The sequence below is a fragment of the Netta rufina genome (assembly GCF_964035555.1).
Source record: "Netta rufina genome assembly, chromosome: 24".
Taxonomy (NCBI): Eukaryota; Metazoa; Chordata; class Aves; order Anseriformes; family Anatidae; genus Netta; species Netta rufina.
The window spans coordinates 2793108-2816718 of NC_140148.1; the positions used below are offsets into that span (position 1 = coordinate 2793108).

Below are 23611 nucleotides of genomic sequence, written 5' to 3' on the forward strand. Positions count from 1 at the left end.
CCCTCCCAGGCTCCGAGGGATCTCAGAAGGGCTGCAGGCACACTGGCAAGGCTGCAGTTTCCCTCTTGCCTTGACAACACATCCTGCCTTGGGTTGGGGTCCAGCCCGCCCTTGCCTTTTGCCCCAGGCTGGCAAATAAAATAAATGCCCGACAATTTCTGTCCTTTCCAGGCTCACAGCCTCCCTTGACCAGCGCTGGAAGGAGTCCTCAGTTCCAGGCATACAAGCTGGGGAACCCACTATGTACAACCAGATGTATAGGGACATTGTTTCGTGAGGAATGCTCGCTGCACTCAGCACTTTCCGTGCCCCCGTGCTCTCTGTCGTGTGACAGCTTGCTTTTTAAGGCCGTTGTACCCACACCACGCCGTTGATCTAGGCTGGGTTTTAGTAAGCTGTACTGTGCTGCCTCCACTATGGAATTATGTCACGCATTAAAAATAGCTTGCTTGTCTACACCCTGTTTTTTCCTGGAGGGACCTTTTTTTTCCTGAGCGTTTATTTCCAGTGTTTGGTGCTGATGAGTCAGTTCCATGTAAAAAAACACCCCCCCTGCCAGAGCGTGTTATTTCTCACCGGGGATCTCTCTTCAGAGTGGATTCCCACAGCTGTCTGCTGGGAAGTTCCACGGGCAGGCCGGGACCACACCGCTCTCTTCCCAGCTCTGCCCTGTGTGACTTCGGTGCGATTGCCGTGCCTCAGTTTCCCCAGCTGGGAATAAAACCACCAGCACTAGACCGAGCGCATCCATCTAGACAGAGAAAGAGAAATGGTCGGAGCAGGAATTTGGTTTCGGTCTTGATGCTCGGTGGAACACACCAAGAGCCACATTCTGTGCTCCCTGAGCACGCAGCAGTCACACCCCACGCTGAAACGCGATGAGTAATTTTCTATCTTAAGCCTAATTTCATTTCAGCCATTTTCTGCAGTGGAGACATACCGGGAAGAGCCAACAGGTGGCAAACTGCAGCCTTCCCTTCGGAGCCTCGCGCTGCCTCGATCCCAAAGGGCAAGTGAAATGTCTCAACCTCTTGTAGCACGAACGCTGTCTTGGTGCTCTCACTGCACAGACACAGTTTGAGCCTTGGATCTTCCATGCCTAGGCTGTGCCACAGGTGCTCAGATATCCCAGAAATATCTCAGATCATTTGAACATCCCAGCAATTTCGTGGCACCAATGTGGACTCTCTATATAGGCAGGGGACAGACAGTCCTAACAAAACTTAGAGTAACTTGGGTTCAAAGCAAAGCTGCCAGATGTACGCAGGACAACAAAGGAAAGCAAAGCGCAGCATCTGCTTCCACAGCAGCCTGTGGAAGTTCCTGTGACTAGAGGAAACTGCTCAGCTCGCTGACTGCAGAAATAGCAAGACCCAGCTGCCCAGGGCCTGCAGGAACAAGAAATACCCACAGCTTGCAGCGGAGCTCTGTATGAAACATTCTCCAATTTGTATCTTTAGCTTAAGTGCAGAGGAAAGGGCTGGACAGAGAAGAAAATGTCCAGCCATTCCTCACTGTCCTCCCAAGAAGAAAATGTGCATGGAAGCGTGGTGGATTTTAACTTCAGACAAACTCCTCTGTGATTTCTGGCTTCCTTCCCCATGAACCGTGTTTCCAGTAACCGCCTGCTGTAGGAAACCCCTGACAGGCCGCAAGGTCTCTGGCATTTCACTGGGTTTCTGTGTCACAGGGCTGGAACCCGCGGGTCAGCCTCCAGGCTCCCGGAGGGAACCCCCTGCCCAGCAGGACGTGCTCCTTCAGCACCTGGATCTGGCTCAGACGAGCTCTGGGTTTTGCTCTTTTGCTCCTTTTTATTTTTTAACCCCGTAACTCCAGCTAAATAACGCCTGTTCCAGGGCAGCCCAACTGGGTGGACTGGGAGGCTGCAGGGGCTGGGTACGGGCGCGTGAAGAGAGCACAGAGTGTGTGGGAAGGGCTGGAAGGGCACTGGGGGGTCGTGGGGGGGGGGCTGAGGGAGGGGAATTTGGGGGGAGTGCCTCAAGGGGTCTCTGGGGGGGGGGGAGGTCCTCGGGAGGGGCTCTGAGGAGGGGGAGTTCGGGGTGGGGGCTCTGAGGAGAAGGCCTCAGGGGCGGCTCTGAGGGAGGGGGGCTCAGGGGGACTCTGGGGGGGGGCCCTGGGGGTTCTGAGAGGGGGGCTCTGAGGGTCTGGAATTTGGGGTGGGGGGCTCTGAGGGAGGGAAGCTCTGGGGACAGGGGTCCCTGGGGTGGTTCTGAGGGGGGGCTCTGAGGAGGGGGGAATTTTTGGGGGTGGCTCTGAGGGGGAGGCCTCGGGGGGGAACCTCTGAGGGAGGGGGGCTCAGGGGGGCTCTGAAGGACTGGAAATTGGGGGGGGGGGCTCTGAGGGAGAGGATCTTCGGGGGGGGGGGGGGAAGATCTGAGAAGGGGGGCTTCTGAGGGGGGGGGGCCCTAAGGGAGGGGGCTCTGAGGGGGGGGGGCTCAGCCCCCAGGCCCCTCCTTCCCTCCAGCCCCTTGTCGTCACTTCCGCTGCGGCAGCGGCGCCGTGCGTCGTTGCTAGGAGACGTGCGCGGTGACGTCAGGGGCGGGCGCCGCGGTCGATCAGCTGGTGGCGGAGCTGCGGGGCCGCGGCGGCGGCAGGTACCGGGGCCTACCGGGGCCTACCGGGCCTTACCGGGGCCTACTGGGGCCTACTGGGGCCTGGCGAGGCTTACCGGGTCTTACCGGGGCCGGGGCTCGCCCCCCGCAGCCGCCACCGGTGCCGTGAGGGGGCTGGTTGCGGCCTGTCAGCCCCCCCGCCCCCTCCTCCCTTCTCCCCGTTTGTCCCCTCAGGGACCCCGGCGGCGCCATGGGGGAGCTGTTCCGCAGCGAGGAGATGACCCTGGCGCAGCTCTTCCTGCAGTCCGAGGCCGCCTACTGCTGTGTCAGCGAGCTGGGCGAGCTGGGGAAGGTGCAGTTCCGCGACGTGAGTAGCTGCTGCCGCCGGGAAGCCTCCTGGAGCCACTCAAGGGCGGCCCCGGCACCCCCCGGCCCGGTGCCGCCCTTAAAAAGGCCCCGGGGGACTCCCCCCCAGTGCCCCTTGGCTTCCCCTTGGCGCTGCTCCTCTCGTGGGCACCTTTGTGCTTGGGTATCGCTGAGGAAATGTGTCTCTGTTTTGGCAGCTGAACCCGGACGTGAACGTGTTCCAACGTAAATTCGTTAACGAAGTCAGGAGGTGCGAAGAAATGGACCGCAAGCTGAGTACGTGTCACTGGGTTTTGATGTGCCCATAACTCTGGGGCTTTTACAGGAAGAAATTAACGCGGGTTAAACCTGCAGCACCCTGTTAAAAGGCAAAATGCAGAGCAGAGGAGTGAAGGCTGCCTTCCTTCTGCTTAGTAGCCCGTCAGACTGCTTCCAAGGATTCATTTCCTTGTTGAAAGATAACTCTAACCACATTAGATCATGTTGGAATAGGAGGTGAAAGGGTACGTGGCTATTAATCAGCCTAGGTGTGGGTTAGCATGGTGAGATTTGGCATTGAAGTATCTCTTCAGTTAACATTAACAGTGCTATCTCTTCAGGGTTCGTTGAGAAGGAGATTAAAAAGGCAAATATTCCTATCATGGACACTGGTGAAAACCCAGAGGTGCCCTTTCCACGTGACATGATTGACTTGGAGGTAATGATGCGTCTTAAGACTCAAGTAGTGTTTGATAATAGGTGATGTTAGCTCCATTGATAGATACAGAGTGAATTTCACGGTACAGATGTCCCCAGGGGTCACTTGAGATGCTAGCTGTGCTGGTTCACAGCAGTTTGATTTTGATTCACAAGCACTGTTTTGCTTGCAAATTTGTCCAAATATGATGAGAAGGGAAAGCTTGTATTTTGGCTCACTTGAACAGGTGAAATTCCTCCAAAATTGTTGGGCTTGCATGATTTGTGTTGGGTCTGCGTTGCAGTCATTAAGGGTTTCTAATGATTTGAAGATCAATATATAAGTTCTGTCTAAAACAGAGTGGCTGAGAATGAAGTGTTTCAAGTTGCCTGAAGAGAATGTTTGGAGATAGTGTCTTTATTTGTATGCAAACTGCATGTAAATTATTTTGATAGGCTTAACAGCACCCATTTATATAATTGTGTTGTTTTTTTCTCCATCTTGCAGGCAAACTTTGAGAAAATTGAAAATGAGCTTAAAGAAATCAACACAAACCAGGAAGCCCTGAAGAGAAACTTCTTGGAGCTGACAGAGTTAAAATTTATACTGCGTAAAACTCAGCAATTTTTTGATGAGGTCAGAATACCGGGAGTGGGGTTAGCACTTGGGTAGCAGGTTTTTCCTCTCACAAGTTACCATTGTTACTCTCAAATATATTTTCAGTTGCTGTTTCAGACAGCAAGGTCATTCTTTTGCTTTATTTATGAAAGCTTCTCAAATGATTTTCCGTTTTTCATGCAGTACACATAGCTGCCCATGGTTTGCCTCTTACGATGTCTTTTTTTTTTTTTAACTTAAGCAACGGTTTCACTAAAAACTGTTGACAATAAATAAGGTACTAGTAGTTCTTAAAGAACATCAACAGACCCAAAATGTTGTGCTACAGTGAGCACTTTCTTCACTGGATAAGTTTTATTTATTTATTTTGTTGAGTCTTTGATCAAACCCCCAAAATTTTCAGAGGTAAGTACAAGAGCAAAAACAACACTTAAAATAGCCAGTGTTTTGTCAAATAAGACCCAGTCTGGAAACTGGTACCTGTTTCTTTTTCTGATGTCATTCACCATACAGTGGCATAAAGTCCAAATGAGAGAAGAGTTAATGCTTCATCCTAAAGGTTAAATATTTCAGAGTCTGGAGAGTTTTCTTAAAGAGCTCTTGTATGTTTTTTGGAATGGTAAGGGTATGGTTTTTGCTGAGCACATGTTCAGTTTCCTCTAATCAAGTATTTTCTCAAAGACTTCTTAATGGACATGGCTTCTAGTACTTATAAAAGCTGTGGTCAAGTGGAGCTGGGCTCCTGCAATCTTCAGTTTATCTAACGGTTCTTTTTTTTGGCACAGGATGCTGCCTGTTCAGGCATTAAGGTTGTTCCCGTGCCAACATAAGCCTTAGCTGCTGCTAACATAGATACTGCTGATATGATCAGTTGATTGGTCATGGGGTTGGTTTCAGTACAAAAAGACTCATCTTCGAGTGTTGAATGTCCACTTAGAAGCTGCTGAGAGTCTCTTTGGACTAGCAGCATTAACATGATAATCTATGACCTAGCTACATTAAGTAGCTAATTAGCTTGCCTGTTCTAGCTGAATATTGACTAAAATAAAGTACAGCTAGTGCTGTGCGCTTTCTTCATTAATTGTTGTTATCTGGTGAGAGCAACCTTCTGCTTTTCTTCCAGTACAGTGTGAACATGTGAAATTGGAAGATAAAGTTAATTTTCTACTGAAACAATCCACGTCAGGGCACCCCCAGAAGGAGTCCTTGTGTCAGGCTTCAGTGAACGGGCCAGAGAAGGTTTAGATGCATTTCTGCTCCCGTTTGATAACTGTTCTCTGTAATAATAAATATGACACGCTGCTATATGTAAAAGCAAACTGAACAGTTCGTGTGTGAAGTTCAGTGGAAGATAAGTGTCAAAACCAGGTCTCACTTCACACTGCAAGCAGCTAACGGCTCTGCCTGAGAGATCCTGGCTAGCCCAGGACTTGTGAGCCTCGCACAGTCCTACCCTGAAGTACTGAATGCTTCATTTTGTCATGCTGTCATCTGCACAGTACCTTCAACACTTGAAGACCTTAATAACTTGTAATTAAGATTTTGCTGTTCATAGTAGTGAGTTGCTCAAGAAATGGCTTACTCCTCACTCTTATATTTGGCATTTGCTCTGCTGCCTGGAGTTCCTGCACTGGGGGAGGGGAGGGTGAAATTCTTTAGTTCTTTTTATGACCATTCTAGTCGCAGTAGCCATTTCTTGTTTCAACGCACCATGTTGATGATTATGCTCCTTTTCTCAGTCTTCTTGTCTTTGCTTATGAAGAGCAGTAAGAGCTGGAGAGATTTCTCTGAAAGTTTTGCCATAAGCATCCTAGAGTGTGAGCGTAAAAGAAGACTGGAAAAGTAATGGTTAATGGCATGCAGTCCCCTGTCTTTCTTCCCTCTAACTCTCCTCACCATCTGCTTTTTTTCTGTTTATTTTGCATCTGTCATTTCTGTCTGGGCTCTGGGTTAATAGCTTAGATGGTGAAATGAATCCTTTTTAGTTCTTGTGAAAACCGGTGTTCGTTCTGATTGTGGACTGGAAGGGGCTTGAATTGTATGGTGCTGTGGGGAGCAATCCAGGGCCAGCACAGAGCAGAGCCTTAATCAAGAGCAAGGGAAATTAAACTTTTTCCAGGCCTTGAGATTAAGGTGCTGATTTGGGTGAACAATGAGCAGTTTTAAAAAATATTTGATAACAAAAGGGGCATGTTCTAATTACTGACGTGTGAATGCTTGCGTTTTTCTAAACCTGAATGACCTGATGTTGCAAAAACAAAACAAACAAAAAAAAAAACAACAAACAACTTCACAATAATTTTATGATGTTATACTAACTACTAGGGAAAACACTTATTCAAAGTAGATTTTCTAGAATCTTGTCTTTCTGCATTGTAAATGAACAGCACTTTCATTCCCTTAGTCTTTTTTTTTATTTCTATTAAATTTTCTAACACTGCACACATCCTTCCAGAGCTGAGCTGATGTTCCTACGCCATTTCCTTTCTAGAAAGGGCGTGATCATAAAATTAAAGTGATTGAGAGATGAATTTAAAGAACATGCTGTTGTTATTATTTTTACACAAATAATTTTTCTGTATTGAATTCTAATTCTTTGTTAGTAAAATGAGTCTAGCTAGATTTTTTTCTAAGGTGTTTTGTAATTTGAACTCCTCTAAGTGGGGCTTTTTGCTTTACATGGTGTCCCAAACAAAGGACACACAGCCCCAAGAGGGTCAGAGGTACCATCAAACACTTGTAAGAGCTACTCTCTCAAGTGAGGTGGATCCAAAGTTTTCATGTGCTAACCTTTTTATGTTTTATATGCTAAAATGTGGTGATTAGAAGCTGTGCTTCAACTACTCTAACGTTTGCCTCGTAAAAATTATCAGAAAGAATCTTGCTTCCTGATAAATGCAATACAAGCCTCTTAAAACTTTAATGGTCTTGTTGTTTTTCAACATCTTGAATCTTAAATAATCACTGGCGTGTTTGGTGTGTATGTTTTGTTTTGGGGTACCAAACTTGTTTTGCTGTGTTCTCTGTGAAACAAAATTTTGATTCTGTTCACTTGATATTGCAACAAGTTGGCTTAAGGTGGAAAGGACCAGAACTTGTTGTCTTTCCAAAGTAAATTAAAGGCCACCTTATTTTTGTAGCATCTATAAGCTAAGACAAATGTGTGGACAAAAAAATTGAGCTGGATTTGATGTCAGCCTTGCAAAAAAAAAAAAAATCTTCCTTACTGGAAAGGGAAGATTTTATTTGGCATGCAAGTAAAATGGTGCAGAGTTATCACTAAAAATATTACACAACCATTGTGAGAATAAAGAAATCATGGCTGGGTTGTTACACTTGCCATTTACTTTTGCAAGGCTGCGTTGCTTGCATGCATGCGTTTTACATGTTGTGCAGTCAAACTCTACCTTCCAATGTATTGTAGCAAGTTCCCCGACAGCACAGTGGGGAAGGCCTCCTGTGTACCACAGAGGGTAGAATTTGGCCCTTTGCTTGTGCTAAAGAGCTCTGTCAATCTCTTTGTTTCATTATATAAGCTGCAGAGGTAGAAATAACTGACACTGGGTTGTGAATGAAGTACGAGGTTGGTGCCCAAGAGGATGTCATTTGAGCATCCTTCCTGACTCAAATTGCTGATGCTTACAAGCTGTATTCCCAAGAATTTCAGTCTGCAAATCAGTTGCAGTGAAGGACTGTATAAGCTGCTTCATGCTTTAATGCCTAGCTAGTCAGAAATTAAGTAACCTTGTCAGACAGCCTTAAGCAATACATCATATGCAACTGGCAAGAATAAACAGTGAATAGGAGAATAAATGCAGAATAAATGGATTTAAGCAGCAAGTGTGCCCTTAAGCTGGAAGTACTGTGGTTTTCCTGGAGGGAGAATTATTTTTTTTTACAGTCTGTAAAGAGAACTCATATCCATTCCTTCTGGATTTTGTTGCTTATTCTGACCGTATCCATGCTGATGTAGCAACGTAACATGGAATTAATCAAACCGTTGTCACCTAATTCCAAGAGGAGTAAGGTATTGCTTTGTCTTTGAAGTATGGCAGAAGCCCGATGTAGAGGATGTGCAGGTCTGACAGAGCTGGGCTGTAGGGTTACAATCTTGTGAAGTTATAAGGTCAGTTAAACTGTCTGTGGAAGACTTAACCTGCACAGCACTCTTCTGTCTGTGCACCAGAGTATTTTACATGTGTAATTTCACAGGCACCTCTTAGAAATGCCTTCTGCATCTTTATTAATATGCAGTAAATGCACAAATAGGGCAAGAGTGAATAAGCCTCTGCTTTCACTCTATTTTCCATTTAAGATCTAGGGGAAGATATGAGTAAGGTGTGTCCCAGTTTTGTGCTGTTAAAAATGGTTCTTGGGAACATCACTTGTATTTAAAACTGGATAAATTTCTTGGAATTCTGCCTTTCTTCAGACTTATATATCCCACAGCCCCTCTGTTCTGTTGCGGCAAACTTTGGGCTATTCTTATGTGGGAGCTTTGAGCCATTCCACTTTCCCTCTTGTTTTTTTCCTCCTTGTGTGATTCTCGCTGTCTTTTCTATCATTTGGTTCCTCTTTCCGCTGTTTTATGTTCTTTCTTTTTTTTTCTTTTCTTGTCTCCCCCAACTATCTCCTGGTTCCTCGTTCCCTGCATGCCACTAACTAGTTTCATTAGATATTAATTGATTTGTGAATTCAGGCTGAATTGCATCATCAGCAGATGGCGGATCCAGACCTGTTGGAGGAATCCTCTTCACTCCTGGAGCCAAGCGAGATGGGAAGAGGTGCCCCGCTACGGCTTGGGTAATGGCAGTTTGTGCTTTTGTCTGTCTTGCGTTAGGGTTGCTGGCTTATGTTTATCATTTATATGGAGTCCGTGGTGATTTGAGCACAATTGTTGCAGAACTGGCACTTGAAGCAGCTCAAAGCTGATCTAAATCTAGCTGTTGGTTTCCATTCTTGTCCCATGCGCATCAACTTTCCAGTTCACATTTGTGCTTTGCACGTTTCTCTCTACACACAAAACATGTACTAGTTTATTCTTTATAAATCTGTTCTGTTTGCTTTTTCAGACACCGAGCTCTCTCAACTTTGTTGAAACCAGTAACTGTGAGCACCTAATGCTCTGAAAAATCTGTATAGTTCTATATCTTCTGTACTAACTGCTTCCAGGCTGTGTCCATACGTGTGTAATTCTTTGTCTGGATGTAGGCATTTGAGTCAGTGAGGTCTCCTGAAGCATCTGCCTAGAACATAGTCAGTGGTAGCCTTGACTGCTAAATGCTTGGTGTGTAACGTACCATGAGCCTGTTGAAACAAACAGTAGCAGGTATAGAAACTGTATGTCTAAATACATTTTTCTTCTCTTTTTTTTTTTTTTGGTAGACAATTTTTTTGTTAAAAGTCTTAGCTTTTGGTATAGTGCCATTGTTTTTGTTGTAGTTTTATCTCTGTGTATGTAGAGAATTTTTCATTTTGTGTAAGGAACTCGTTTCAAAGCAAGGTTTTTGTTGTTTTCAATCTGATGCTAAACTCCAGCTGGTGTCAGTGCTTTGGGTGCTGGGCTGTGTATTCTTGTAGGTGCAGAGCTCACGCTCGTACTGTCTCCTCTGCAGGTTTGTGGCTGGTGTGATCAACCGCGAGCGAATCCCCATGTTTGAGCGCATGCTGTGGCGAGTGTGCCGAGGGAACGTGTTCCTGCGTCAGGCAGAGATTGAAAACCCCCTGGAGGATCCTGTAACGGTAAAGGAAACCATCATTTACAGCAGCAAGTCTCAGATTCATGAAAGGATCTGCTGTATAGATCTAAGCCTGTATCCTTCCATGAGCTCCATGCAGGCAAACACTGGAGTTGCATCTCTTCACAGTACCTGTGTGCAGAGCTTGAGGCTCTAAAGGCCAATATTTTTCTGCTCTTTTTTTAAAAAAAGTGAGATGGGTAACGGATGCTGTCAAAAGGGGAAATACAACTCTGAATTTGGACTGCAGCAGGGCATAGCTGCTTCTCTGGCAAAAATGTGCAAACACAACTCCGTCGTGCAGTTCTGAATAAGAGTTAAACCTCCTTGAAAGAGAGGCTTCTGTGGACATCAGCGTGACACCAGTAGCTCACTTAGTCTGAGCTTGAACCTTTCACTTTTTCTTAATTTGTTACCCAGAAATCTAAATGTCCACTTGAGAATTTTTGGCTTTATTATGAATATAAACAGTAAATGTTGTGATTGGGCCTGGTTTTACGTACCATGTCCTCTTTGCTCAAGTCAGTGGACAACGCCCAAGTTTTTGGAACTGCTGATCTTAACGTGTGAAAAGAAGGGCTGTACGTAAGCTGCACTGGAACAAAAAAATAGCCACGTTGAAAGGCAGTGACTGCTTCTTTCTCAGAAGGCTGACTTGTTCTCTTGTCCCACCAGCCACTGGTAGTTGACCTGTTGAATTATCTGTCAGCATGGAGACACTTTGTTCTTATTGTGCAACACTTCCTTAAACTGAGGTTACACCTAATGTAATTATTCTTGAAACATTATGGTAAGGTTTCCTAAGTAAGGTAGAACAATAACTTATCAACAAATGCAGGAAAGGGGAACTAGCTACCAGCATGAAAACAGCTGTACAAAGAATGTGCTGTTGGCCTCCCCTGAGAATCAAAGTTGCTAAATTCCATCGTACTTTAATTCACTCTTCAGCTTTTTGCTTGATTGTGTAGGCGGGCTGCCTTCAGTTAGTGATGATATATATATTTAATTGCATCTCTGTTCTTATGACAATTTTTCTCAGATCTTCATGTCTGTTGTTTGCCATAGAATAGGTAATAGGATGATCTAGAATTTTACTTCAGTAAACATGAGTCCAGCATTAGTGTCCTATACTGTGTCTAAGGAAAGTGCTTTTCTTGTGACTGAGTGCAGAGGTGCATTCTTGACTTGCTATGCAAATATGAACCCTATATGTACAGGCTTCAGCAAAGAGAAAGTAGAACTCTGTTGTAATTTGCTGTAATGCTAATTTCTGCAGACAGCTGGGCTATTACAACACACCCTTTCTTCTTTTCTAGGGGGATTATGTGCACAAGTCTGTGTTCATCATCTTTTTCCAAGGTGACCAGTTAAAGAACAGAGTCAAGAAGATATGTGAAGGGTATGCAAGTTACTTGAAAGTCTTACAGCTAGGCAACTCACTTGAGCATTTGAAATACACTGAAGTAGCTTAATGTCCGTAGTTTTCAGCTACTAGTTTCATGATGACTGTAGTTTGGCAGCAAATAAATCCTCCAGTAACCAGGTGAATCATGTTTTACAGTCAAACTGGCTACTCCCTAAGCCTATAATGCTCAACATAGGTGATTGCTTTTTGTTTGAGAATACCTTAAACAGCAAAGTAAATGTTGAATTCAGACCTGTTGGGATGTCAGCAGGCAGTATTGTCACGGGGGAGACCAACAATAACTACATCTGGCAGCTGCTGCATTGGCGTGATAACAGCACCCTGACCTGGGCTGGCTAATCAACTGCACAACAGTGCCTTTGAAATGCCGTCAGTGCAGGGAACAGAGGAATTTCTTCTGCTTCACTTTTTTCTAAACGTTTAGCTTCTGTTTTGGCCTTAAACAAACTTCTGCACCCATTTGATTTAGCAACTGAAACTGCTTGGCAGGTTTGCTGAACAGAAACTGCTTTAAAGGTGCTTCTTGCCTTATTTTTGTGTTCAGTCTCAGCCATCTGTTTCCCTGACTGGTTTATTCCTTCCATATTTGTTATTAAGGAGACTTGCATGTATTTCAGATTCCGTGCCTCCCTCTACCCGTGTCCAGAAACACCACAGGAGCGGAAGGAAATGGCTTCTGGTGTCAATACCAGAATTGATGATCTTCAGATGGTAAAACAAATCGGGTCAATGCTTTTTTGTTTGTTAATTGATATTTGGATTACTCTGTGGATCCTATTAAAAGAGGAGAAATGTTGGCCCTATTAGGTCACCATATTTTCAGCGGAGGCTAGCTTGAGACCAACAGCTCAGCAGTGCATGAAAGGTGTTCAGAGGCTTTCTGTTCTGCTGTTTTGTTTTTCAGCACTTAGGGTGGTGAGGTGGTTTGAACTTTCCAGAGGGCTGAGTAGTTAATTATATACATGTAAAAACAGTGTTAATATAGAGCTGTATGCCAGGGAGCAGAGAAGAATATTCATGTGTAAGAAGATACCGTGCTTCCAATTCTGAAAATATGCTTGTGTAGTTGTCTGTTTCATCTGCAAGAACTTAGTTAAAATAAATTCAGACTTAGTATTGTTATCTCAACTTGGAAGTAATTTTAACTTAGCTATTTTTCCTGCCTGTCTTCATATTTTCATGTTGTGTTGTCCTGAAGAGTTTCTGCCTTGGAACTAAGCTCTTGTGCAGCAGCCTGAATGTTGATAAAAAGCAATGAGCACACAAAACTGCTGGGTGCCAGCTCTGAAATATTTGATGCTTGCTTCAAGGAAGAAAGGCAGTATGTCACAATGCAGAAAAATATAAGGGATCCAAGATGAAAATAAGGAACAAGTTCAGGAGCTAGAAGAAGAAATTAATTTGACCACCTTATCTTATACAGAACCTCTCTCAAGCTGGAAGTTGTGTGGTGCAGCTGTTTCATAATTCTAAAGAATGCAGAAGCAATTTGACTGTCAGAATGCAAAGCTGCATGTGATAGCTGTGCCCCGTGTCCTCACTTTCCCTTGAGTATCAGACTTTCCAGGCTGGGAGTCTGACTTGGCCTGAGTTAGACTTGTTCCAGTTGGAAAACACCCTTAGTAGAAAACACTTTCTCCTTTCCATTTTTTTTAAAGTCTGTTGTAGTGTTTTTCTGTTTTTTAAGGCAGTGTACACCTCACTTGTAGAACTCCTCTCTGCTCTTTTAACCTGGGTGGAGGAAAAAAATTTTGTGATCACAAAACGGTTCATTATTTGAAGTAACCACTGACTTGGAGTTGGAGGAGGAAAGTATTCAAAGGCTATACCTGGAAGGAAGCCCTAAAATCTGCTAGCAGAACATATTAATATGGAGAGTAAAGCATATACTGCAGACATGTGGCAGTCTTGTGCATGGGATGGGGGTCAGGGCTCAGGCATCTGTCCTCTGGTGGGTAAGCCCTACTTCACTGCACTTCTGTGTGCTGCAGGTTTTGGCTACTGATCTTGCCTCATTTTTGTCCCGCTTCTCTATGAAAGGTGCTGAACCAAACAGAGGATCATCGCCAAAGGGTTCTGCAGGCAGCTGCTAAAAATATCCGTGTTTGGTTCATCAAAGTACGCAAGATGAAGGCCATCTACCATACCCTGAACCTGTGCAATATCGATGTGACACAGAAGTGCTTGATTGCTGAAGTCTGGTGTCCTGTTGCTGACCTCGATTCTATCCAGTTTGCTCTCAGGAGAGGCACTGTGAGTATCTGCTGCACTGCTCCTATCTGCTTCTGTTCAAGCAAACTATCGACTGTCAGCAAATGCAACATGGATTAATTGATTTTTCTGGAAACCATCCCTTTGGGCTGTTTGAGTCAGTCCTCACAGAGGACAGCTTATTTAACATGCAGGAGTCATGGCTTATAGCTATAATGCTGTGTACCTTATAAATACACTGTGTAAGCCTTGAAGTTCAGGAAAATGCTGTGATCAGGTGTTTTTCCATGTTGGAGCTGTTTGGTTAACCTAGATGTGCTTTGTAGTCCTGCTGTTTTTATATACAGTGCAGCTTCCTGAAGGGAGCTATCCAGGACATTAGCAAGCTTGCCTTCTGCTCAGGTAGATAATGAAAAGTCAGGTGTCTTTTCATTTGCTGTTTTATAAAATAATGAAATAAAATGCTCCTCCATACTAACAGTGTTTCTCCTCCTGAAATATGAAGTGGAGAGCAGAGGAATCTTGGCAGCCTTCTTCAGCTGCTCAAGTATACTTCTTCATTACACAAGCGGGCTATAAAAATGCAAGCTTGCAGTTTAACAAATACTAACAAGAAAGTAATGTTTTACTCTGTCCTCCCTTACTCTGAGGATGTTTTCTAGTCCTGATTTTTTATTTTTTTAAAAACAGGAGCACAGTGGATCCACTGTCCCATCCATTTTAAATAGGATGCAAACTAATCAGACCCCACCAACATACAACAAAACTAACAAGTTCACTTGTGGCTTTCAAAACATTGTTGATGCTTATGGCATTGGAACTTATCGGGAAATAAATCCAGGTAAATCCATACTTATAAATGTAACTTCTTTTAGTTGTAGCGTTTCTCAATGTTGACTGTCCTGTGTGCAAATTTCTATTAGTGAACTTAACTCCGGTCAGAAGCAGGGAACATCCCTGGGAATTGTATTGCATGTAAATTGTACTGTAGTGAGGCTGGGCTTACTCAGATGCAGTGCATTAGGAGTGTCATTCTTCTCCTACAGCACCGTACACAATCATTACCTTCCCGTTTCTGTTTGCTGTGATGTTTGGAGATTTTGGCCATGGAATCCTGATGACTCTGATTGCTGTCTGGATGGTGTTCAGGGAAAGTCGTATTCTGTCACAGAAAAGTGACAATGAGGTAAAGAGACGTGGCATGCTCGGCTTTGCATCTAAAGCAGAGTTGCAACTTGATTTACTTGCATCTTCCCCCTCTTCAATTGAAAATACCTGTTACTCCTTGCATTTGAAATTTGTGAAGCACACAAGCAGACTGACAAGTCTGTAGACCACAGACTGAGTAGCATCATCCTGTGATTTTCCTTTCAGATGATTGGAGGAAATTATCCCTTTCAGATGTTTAAAGGAAATTGTTTATCAAGTGCAGCTGGACAGCTAAGCAGTTGTAAATGGATCACCCCAGAACCTGGTTGGGTTATGAAGGGATTCAGTCACTGGAAAATTCCTGGTGTCTGTGTGCACCCAAGCACGTGTATCTACACGATTCTTCCTTTTACTGGTCTAGGCTTAGGCTGAGAGGAAGTAAATCAGAGTGCAGGTGCATTGACAGAGCATGGAGAAAGCTGGACTGGGGTCAGCACTGCTTAGTTTCAAAGCAATGCTGCCAGCTGGGGGTTTGCATCACTGGGTGGAGTACATTTTATCCTCTTCAGCTAATTCCAGATTCTTTACACGCAGTCACACCACCAACTTATCCTGTGTTTGGGTTCTGTTCTTGCAGCGTTACCTCTTGCACCCTTAATCCCCACCACATGGGAATAAAGAGTGTGGTTTTAGTCCATTTGGCCAGTGTTGCTTGTTCTGCAACTGACTGATGTTACTGCTTTGTCCGTATGAGAGACTTCCCTTGTTCTCATGGACCTTCTTTTCTCTTTTTTTTATGTCAGATGTTCAACACTGTTTTTAGCGGCCGATACATCATTCTACTGATGGGACTGTTCTCCACTTACACGGGCCTCATCTATAACGACTGCTTCTCCAAGTCTCTTAATATGTTCGGCTCATCATGGAGTGTTCGGCCAATGTTCACAAAAGGCAATTGGTCGTGAGTAAACAGTTGGTAATTACATAACTAACAAGTGATAGTGTCAAGTAGGTGATGTTATCCATCATCCTCCCATGTCAGGAAAGCAAAAAATTCTGAACTCAGGCTTGAGTAGAATTGGAAGAGAGGGTGTAAATGTAATGCCCAATGAGTTTCAAACCAGCTTGTTTTCAGAGAATTAATACAGAAGCACTTTAACACTGTTCTTCTCATAGATTCACTAGATTCAGGCAAGATTCCTGTCTCCTGAATCTTTTTTCCTTGTGGCACTGAATAACAAGTCAGAAAAAAGATTTGTTACTCATTTGGCAAATCTCTAGGGCCACATGGGAACCTTAAAGTTCTCTCAATTTGAGCTATTTCTTGCTCTCACAAGGGAAGAATGCTATTACTTTTATAAAGAGGTCAGCATTGCTTGTGCTAATGTTTATATAATCTACTTATACCCAAACAGAGATGCTCTGCTGGAGACTACTCCTCTGCTTCAGCTGAACCCTGCTATTCCAGGGGTGTTTGGTGGTCCGTATCCCTTTGGCATTGACCCAGTAAGAGCTCTTTCTTCCTATGCTGTCCATTATGAACATCTTGTGTAAACAGAAAAGTGTCTGTCCAGTTCACTGTGAAAGATTTCCCCCTCCCAGCCATTCCATTAGCAGTCCTTATCAGTGTTGGAAACAGTCCTGAATGATGAAAATGTTCCTAAGAGGCGCTAAATGGAGGATAGAAAGACTTGGGGCCACAAAAGGCTTCTTTCTCATCCTTTCTAACCTACAGCTTTTTAATCAAATCTGGCATGAGACATAGAAATCATTTTACGAAATTACTTTTTCTTTTTTTCCACTTTGGAAAAAGTTAGTTATCTGTCTTTCCAATCAGTCTTGGAAATGTAAGTTTCTGAGTAATCCTGACATTTTGTAGCTGCTTATATTAATAGCACTGCTCCTTGTACTTAGAATATTTGACAAAAATATTGTGTGTTCCACATCAAAGAGGAAGTGCAGAAAATCAGAACTTTAATGTGTAATTGCTCATTGAAATGGATAAACATTTTTTTTTTCCTGTCAAGGTAATAGCCTCTGTACTCTTTTCCTGCAACTTTTGCCTCCCATAAGAATAAGCAAGGCTTGATTCCTGCTCTGATAGTGGGATCAGTTGCTTTAAGTGCTCTTATCAGGAAGATTGTCTGCTTGTTTCCTGAATAGGTATCTGCATGACAAACAGCTTTGTTAAAAACCAAATAAATAGAACCTTGCCCTTAGAGCCTGATACTTTCTGGATGGTTAATACTGTTTAGCTTAGAGAGAACACTTTCATTCTTCTCTGTTTTCCTTTTACTCAGTGCTTGGCTGACTTAATGGTGTTTTTTCACAGATCTGGAATATCGCCAGCAATAAGCTGGCCTTCCTCAATTCATTTAAGATGAAAATGTCTGTGATTCTTGGCATTATCCACATGCTCTTTGGTGTCACGCTGAGTCTTCTCAACCACATGTAAGTGCTTTGTTCTGCTTTCTTGAGGGGGGAGGGAGGAAAACTTCTCCGGGTATAATGTGTGCATCTGTTTAAGATGCAGGAGTCTATCAGACTTCAACTGAAAGGCATAATACAGCTATTTCTGTGTACATATCACCATGCATGTTAAGTAGCTAACTGTGTTAAGTCCTAACTATTATAGAAGTGCGTAGCCTCTGCAGTTTTGTTCCAGAGGTGCTTTTCCCCTTCTCTTAAAAAAATTTTGCCCTACACATGTCTAATGTGAACTAAATATAATTTCAAACTCTCCTTTTTTCTTTTTTTCTGTAGATATTTTAAGAAGCCACTGAACATATACCTTGGATTTATTCCAGAAATTATTTTCATGTCCTCACTGTTTGGATACCTTGTTATTCTCATTTTCTACAAATGGACAGCCTACGATGCTCACACATCAAAGGATGCACCAAGCCTTTTAATACATTTTATCAATATGTTTCTGTTCTCCTATGGCGATACCAGTAACAAGATGCTTTACAAAGGGCAGGTGCGTGCTCTTGCTAGAATAGTAAGATCATGGATGATTCATGATATTAATCTTTCTAATATAACCTTATACTAATTGTAAAATCAGGCATTAAACAGTTTCTCTCTGAGAGAGAAGAAATGTAGCATCATTTCCAAAGCCTGACACTATGTAATCTTGAAGAAAGAAGGAATAATTCCTTTGCAGAGAATTTATATCAGACTGAACATAAGTCAGCTGTGCTCCAGCATATCTGGATCCAGATTAATAGTGAAAAGTCATTAGAAATATTGCCCTGCATCTGCAGTGCAGTGCCTTGAAGCTTAGCTAAGGTGCTAATGCAATTTCCCCACAGCACTTGGATATCTGCCAAGTTGTCATTCCCTGCAGAATCCTTTGTCTTTCCCGAATCTAAACCACTATCAGTGTACACAGCACGTGTACAGTCAGACAAGTTGCAGTCAGTTATCAAGTACAGCTCATGTTGCTGTTCCTGGGAGGGAGAGAGAGTGTGTGAAGCATCCACATGCTCTGGGAATTCAGTCGTTTAGTGTCATGTGAGACCTCTTGAAAGGTTTGGGTTGTTTTTTTTTTTTGAGTGTGGACTGCCACTAAATCATCTGAGACTTGTTTCTGTTGCAGCAAGGGCTCCAGTGTTTCCTCGTGGTGGTGGCATTACTGTGCGTGCCGTGGATGCTGGTAGCTAAACCTCTGGTCCTTCGCCATCAGTATTTAAGGAGAAAGCACTTGGTGGGTGACTACCTTGTATATTTTCAATATGAGAACTTATTACGGTTGAAAAGCTTTGTTCTCCACCTGGATACATGAGTTCATGCTGCCCTGTGACCTGTAAAGCCTCTTTGCATATTCCTAGTCAGAGAGGCCGCTGGGTTTTACTGCAGATGAGGTATTGCCTGCCTGCTTAGCAGATCTGGATCCAGCATCAAGTCAACTTTTAAACCCTACCTGTTGGTAATGACAAAAGCAATATGACTGCTTTGAGCATTGTCAGCTGGTTTGGGAACAGTTCTTTTGGTTGCTGGATGCATTTCTGTGCTTTTGCTAGGATGACAGTTTAAAAACAAAGTAAACTTCATGGCTGACAAACTTAGTGGCCATAATTCTTAAAGCATTTCGGATGGTTAAAAGTAACAGTGATTGCAGAACTCTATTTTTTTCACTTTTACATGAGAGGTTATCTCCTGGGGTACTCTGTAGGTTTCCACCTGTGCTGTAAAGTATCTTTATATAAAATGCAGGGACCTGGCACGTGTGCACTGGGGATACTTGAAATTTTCCCTGCATGTATGGCAGACAGCTTTTAGGATGTTAAGTTGAGTCAAAGATCAGTTCAGTTAAAGACACTCCCTCTCCCTTCTCTGACCATCTTTCATCCTCCCATGTCCCCTCCATTCGTCTCCCTTTCTCTTTTTGTTTTCTTCCTCCTCCCTTTCTTTTCTTCCATTCACTATCAGGAAGGGCAGCCCGTGGAGGCCCAAGTCAGCACAGTCCCGAACGAGCAGGCACTAGAGGCAGCAGCGGCTGCAACAGTGAGTGGATTTAAAAAATCACGTGATGGATTTATATCTAATTATCAAGAGAGCATGGAATGTATCTGAATTTCATAAGTGAATGACAACTGCACCTTTAGGGTGAAAGACACTTTGTCTTGGACACTTTGTCTTGGAAAGAGCAAAGTTCAGCATAACTGATACATTCTGGAAGAACTCCCAGGCTGGTGGACAATAGTTCCATATGCACAGAATGCAGAGACGCTTTGCAGGAGTGCTGCTGAAATCAAAACCTGCAGAGCAGCACAAGAATACCTTGCTACCACATCCCCCCAGGTTAAGTTCCCCTTTTTTCCTTTTCTTGCATATTTGTTTAAGCTAGATTAGGATTCTTCTCAGTGAAGCGTTTTTGTTTGCATTGTGTGTTCCCAAACATCGTGTTTATGTGACGGCCTCCCAGCAAGTTCATACCAGTGCTTACTGGATTTTTAACATCTGTGCCCTTGTAGACACTTGGACTTGAAAACTACCATAAAATGGTTAAGCAGAAATAAGCAGTTATTTCTGCTTATTTGTGTCCAAGCCTGTAGCCAACCCTTCCATGTGAAAGCTTTCTGGTGGAACGAAGATTGCAGCAGCTCCTAGAACTTCTATCTCTTTCTCTGCACTGCATATTCCAAATTGGTTTTAGTTATGAATGCTGCCTGTCTAACTAGGAAGCTTAAATCTCACGAACAGTGAAACAAATTGTGTGCTTTATGTGCTAAAGATGCTTTGAGGATAACTTCTTAGCTGTTGGCCTATGTTTCAATCATGAAATTTTCAGTAGCTTCACAGAAACGTCAGAAATAACAATAGATTTTTTTGTGCATAATCCATCCCACATACTGAGTGCCTCTTAGTAAAAGAAGCTGTGAGTGAAGATCTCTGGGTGAGGTGTGGCTGGAGTATAAAGGAAATGGTTGGAGCTGTTGGAGCTGTGTTTAGTTTGGACTCTGCGGAGAACAGATGCAAGTTGGGTGTGAGGGAAAAGCTGCAAAAGTACAAATTCTTCCAGCCTAGGAGTGTAGAAATGGAGTGCTGATACTATTCAACAGTAACTTAAAGTGTTAAGAAAGATGCTGAAAACTCAAAGCATTGCCTTACATATTCTAACTTTTTTCATCTTATTTCTATTTTCAAAGCAAAAACAGCTACCTAATTTGTCTTTGGAAACAACTTGACAAAATCTTTAATTTGTGTCTGGTAGTTTTAGCAAATTTATAATCTGGCATAAAGTAAAAGTAGGCTTCTAAGAGCAAATTGGTTGAAAGAACACTGAGAGACTGTTCTGCTCGTACACGTATGCCAGAGCGATGAGCTGTGAAAGCCACGGAATCTTAAGCCTCCTCGGTTTGTGTTGTCATCCCTAAACTTCTAAAGTATTAATGTTGCTAGTTAGCCTGTTTACATTCCGTGTTACAAATGACCCTGGTACAGTCCGAAAGCTGAACGCAGGGCTTTTATTTCCATTTGTGGTGTTTCAGCCCACCTCTTTAGGTGGGCCAGGCTCAGAGGTCTTCATGTACAGTCCCTCAGATCAGACACGAGCGTTTTCTGTCTTTGGAACATCTGGAAGGAAGTAGAAATCCTGCTTTACAGTGCCCGTAGCTGCTTGCTGAAGAGAAATCCAAAACTAGAGATCTGCAAGTTAGACCTTCATTGTCTAATACGCATTTACAACACATCAAAGCTCTGCTCGAGGTCACTGTCAGATGTTGAACAGTTCTCTGCGTCCTTTCTTGGTGGTGGTGAGACAGCATGGAGGAGGAAGCCTGCCGTAACTGTGCAATGAGTGCAGTCATCAAGTGATCCTATCAGAGGAAAGTTTCAGCTTGCTTTGTGGATTATTCTTTCCTATTCAGAGAGCAGTAGATTTATGAGCGTCAGACGCTGAGTGTCAGAACCAATGCCTATAAAAGGAACTGCTTGCACAACACCGAATTTCCAAGTAAGGGAACGTCTGATTTCCCACGTGTGTCGGGATGCCTGGCACTGGTGGGGAGCGAGTGTGTGTGTGCACAGATCTGTGTCAGTCAGTCCTGCTCTGAGGTGCCACTGTGCGACTTGTTTCACTTCCAGCAGTGGTGCTTCAGTCCTTCTGAGTGCTTGTTCAACAGCTGCTGGGCAAAACGTTGGTCTGTTGCACATCAGTTATAGCAAATGTTCTTGTGAGAGATGTGGCATTTATTGGGATTGCAATTACTTTAGAGAAATGTATCAAGTATTCATGCAGGAAGACTCTTTTTTTTTTTGTCCCCCAACCCTAGCAGGAATCAGCATCTTTCCCATCCAAGCTGGGAAACAGAATTGTACAGCTGGTTTAACCCGGGCCTTAATGTCTTGTCTTCTTCTGTGAGCTACTGCTGCTGCACTTGGAGTCGTAAGAAGCACCCACTCTTGTAATAAAGCACCAACAACGCTTTGTTCTTTCTTTTTCTGCATGTATTAGGGGACACACAACTTTGGTGGGATCCGGGTGGGCAATGGACCAACTGAGGAGGATGCTGAGATCATTCAACATGACCAGCTATCTACCCACTCTGAGGAGGGGGAAGAGGTAAGAACCTGGCCAGCCTCTGTCTGAGGGCAATGAAGTTGGTAGCAGAATGTGCTAGCTTTTTGGACTACATTTGCTGATTTCCAAGCTGTTTAAATAGCAACATTTTCAGTAAAGTGTTTTCATAGCAGTAAAGTACCACAGACCATCTTTTGGTCATTCCCAGGAGTTCTGGAAAAAAAAAAAAAAGGCAGCATAATTTGCAGATAAAGGGAAAAGTGGCTTTGTTTGTCCTCCTTACAAGAAACCATCATCTTAGAGGCTACACAGAGCTGTAGAGTGCTCCCAGATGGTATATTCAGCTTGTCTCTGGCTGAAGTGCAGTGCATTTGTGCTGCTTGCCAAAGGCCAAGGGCTGTGTTTCTGCAATAGTGAGATCTCAGTTTATGTTCATTTTGACTGGTGGGGGTTACTTTAGTTGCTTTGCCTTACTTCTGATAGAGGAGAAAAAGGAGAAAGTCTCTTAATTTGGGAGTTTTTTGATTCTTCTTAACAGTTCTCCAGCATTACCTTGCTTCCATAGTGCATGTAGTGTGTAACTGCTTTACTGGGTCATGCTTAGGAGGGAATTATTGAATGTGCTCATGATTAATGTGATTGAGACACCTCACTAAATGTAAACTTGTGTTTTCAAGCCTACAGAGGATGAGGTGGTAAGACTACAGCCAGCTTTGCATTCATGTGTATCTGGAATGTTTCCCATTGGCGTAAACCACACACCGAATTAAACATGTTATGTCATGGCATCTTCTCTTCCAAAAGATCTAGCTGTTTACGTATTACAGGCCATTTTTAATTCTTCATACAACGTCATACCCATTAACAGACCTTTAATTACGTCATCTATTTAGCTTGTGTCTTATCCCCTGTCTGCAGATCTTCTCTTAGTTTACCTGAAAAGCTGCTGAGCCAGAGGTCTGAAATGGAAAAGATTTTGCTTTTAAAGTTTAAGTCTCATTTGCCTTATGTTGTGTCGTTGGTAACTCTGCACTGCAACAAACACCATCTTGAAATGTTTTTTCCCAAACTGACTTTAATTTTAAGGATGATATCAGTTGTTGCCAGTGAGTAAATACAGCAAAAGCAGTCTGGTTTCATACAGCTCAACAACTTACCCAGCCAGGATCTTGCTGTAGAAGAGAGGCTCTGTTTTGAGAAACTGCTCATTCATAAACACTTGTAACAAGAATGAGTATTAAAGAAGTGGTTTTTAGGAACTCTCATGCTGAATTGATTGTAGGTTTCAGGCTATCAGGTAACCGCTTATTTACTTATTTTACAAAATAAAAGCATAAATGCCATGAAATTAGAGTAGCTTTGCAACAACGAGGTCATAAATTACGCTAAAAGTGGTTCTGTTATGTGGAAAGTGGTCCTATTATGTCTGGGTCCGTGTGGAATTGGTGGGGTGGAGGGGATCAGCACGCTGCTGTACTGTTAACTCTGTATATCAATAACCCTGTGAAAAATGTGTAGAACTGCCAATACCCTGCCAAAGCAATCCTGCTGATTCTTCTGCTCCTTAGCATAGTGGTGACTCTCTCCATAGCAGTGACTCCAGCAGTTGCATGTGGCTGTAAATTGTCATTGTTTAAATATTTGTCACGTTCCACTTATTGCACGCTGACGTGCCATCTGTGCTGGGAGGTGGTACTGTTTGCTAGGGCAGTCTTTATTAAAGAACTTCGCAGTTCACGTTCTGTGGAGAAGAAATTAGGCTTTTGACAGCTAATTTAACTTCGTTGTTTGAAATATTTCTTGCTCTGGATGTACCAAGGGAGAAAT

The 23611-nt window shown here is 43.4% G+C and overlaps 1 protein-coding gene across 3 annotated transcripts in view; it reads left to right on the plus strand.

Annotated features, from left to right (window-relative positions):
- The first annotated feature begins 2509 nt into the window (after positions 1-2509).
- The window catches only part of ATP6V0A1 (ATPase H+ transporting V0 subunit a1), a 30642-nt gene continuing 9540 nt past the window's right edge, over positions 2510-23611 (plus strand). The window contains exons 1-19 of one of the 3 annotated variants that reach the window (XM_084301179.1): positions 2510-2615; positions 2808-2940; positions 3137-3215; positions 3539-3636; positions 4123-4251; positions 8933-9036; positions 9849-9975; positions 11288-11370; positions 12015-12108; positions 13438-13650; positions 14299-14449; positions 14655-14794; positions 15561-15718; positions 16173-16263; positions 17090-17208; positions 17521-17737; positions 18359-18466; positions 19192-19266; positions 21719-21826. In XM_084301179.1, the coding sequence (XP_084157305.1) occupies positions 2824-2940; positions 3137-3215; positions 3539-3636; positions 4123-4251; positions 8933-9036; positions 9849-9975; positions 11288-11370; positions 12015-12108; positions 13438-13650; positions 14299-14449; positions 14655-14794; positions 15561-15718; positions 16173-16263; positions 17090-17208; positions 17521-17737; positions 18359-18466; positions 19192-19266; positions 21719-21826 (2211 nt within the window). In that variant the 5' untranslated portion in view covers positions 2510-2615; positions 2808-2823. The remainder of the gene's footprint in view (positions 2616-2807; positions 2941-3136; positions 3216-3538; positions 3637-4122; positions 4252-8932; positions 9037-9848; positions 9976-11287; positions 11371-12014; positions 12109-13437; positions 13651-14298; positions 14450-14654; positions 14795-15560; positions 15719-16172; positions 16264-17089; positions 17209-17520; positions 17738-18358; positions 18467-19191; positions 19267-21718; positions 21827-23611) is intronic. The other 2 variants (XM_084301177.1, XM_084301178.1) reach the window with 2 other exon arrangements.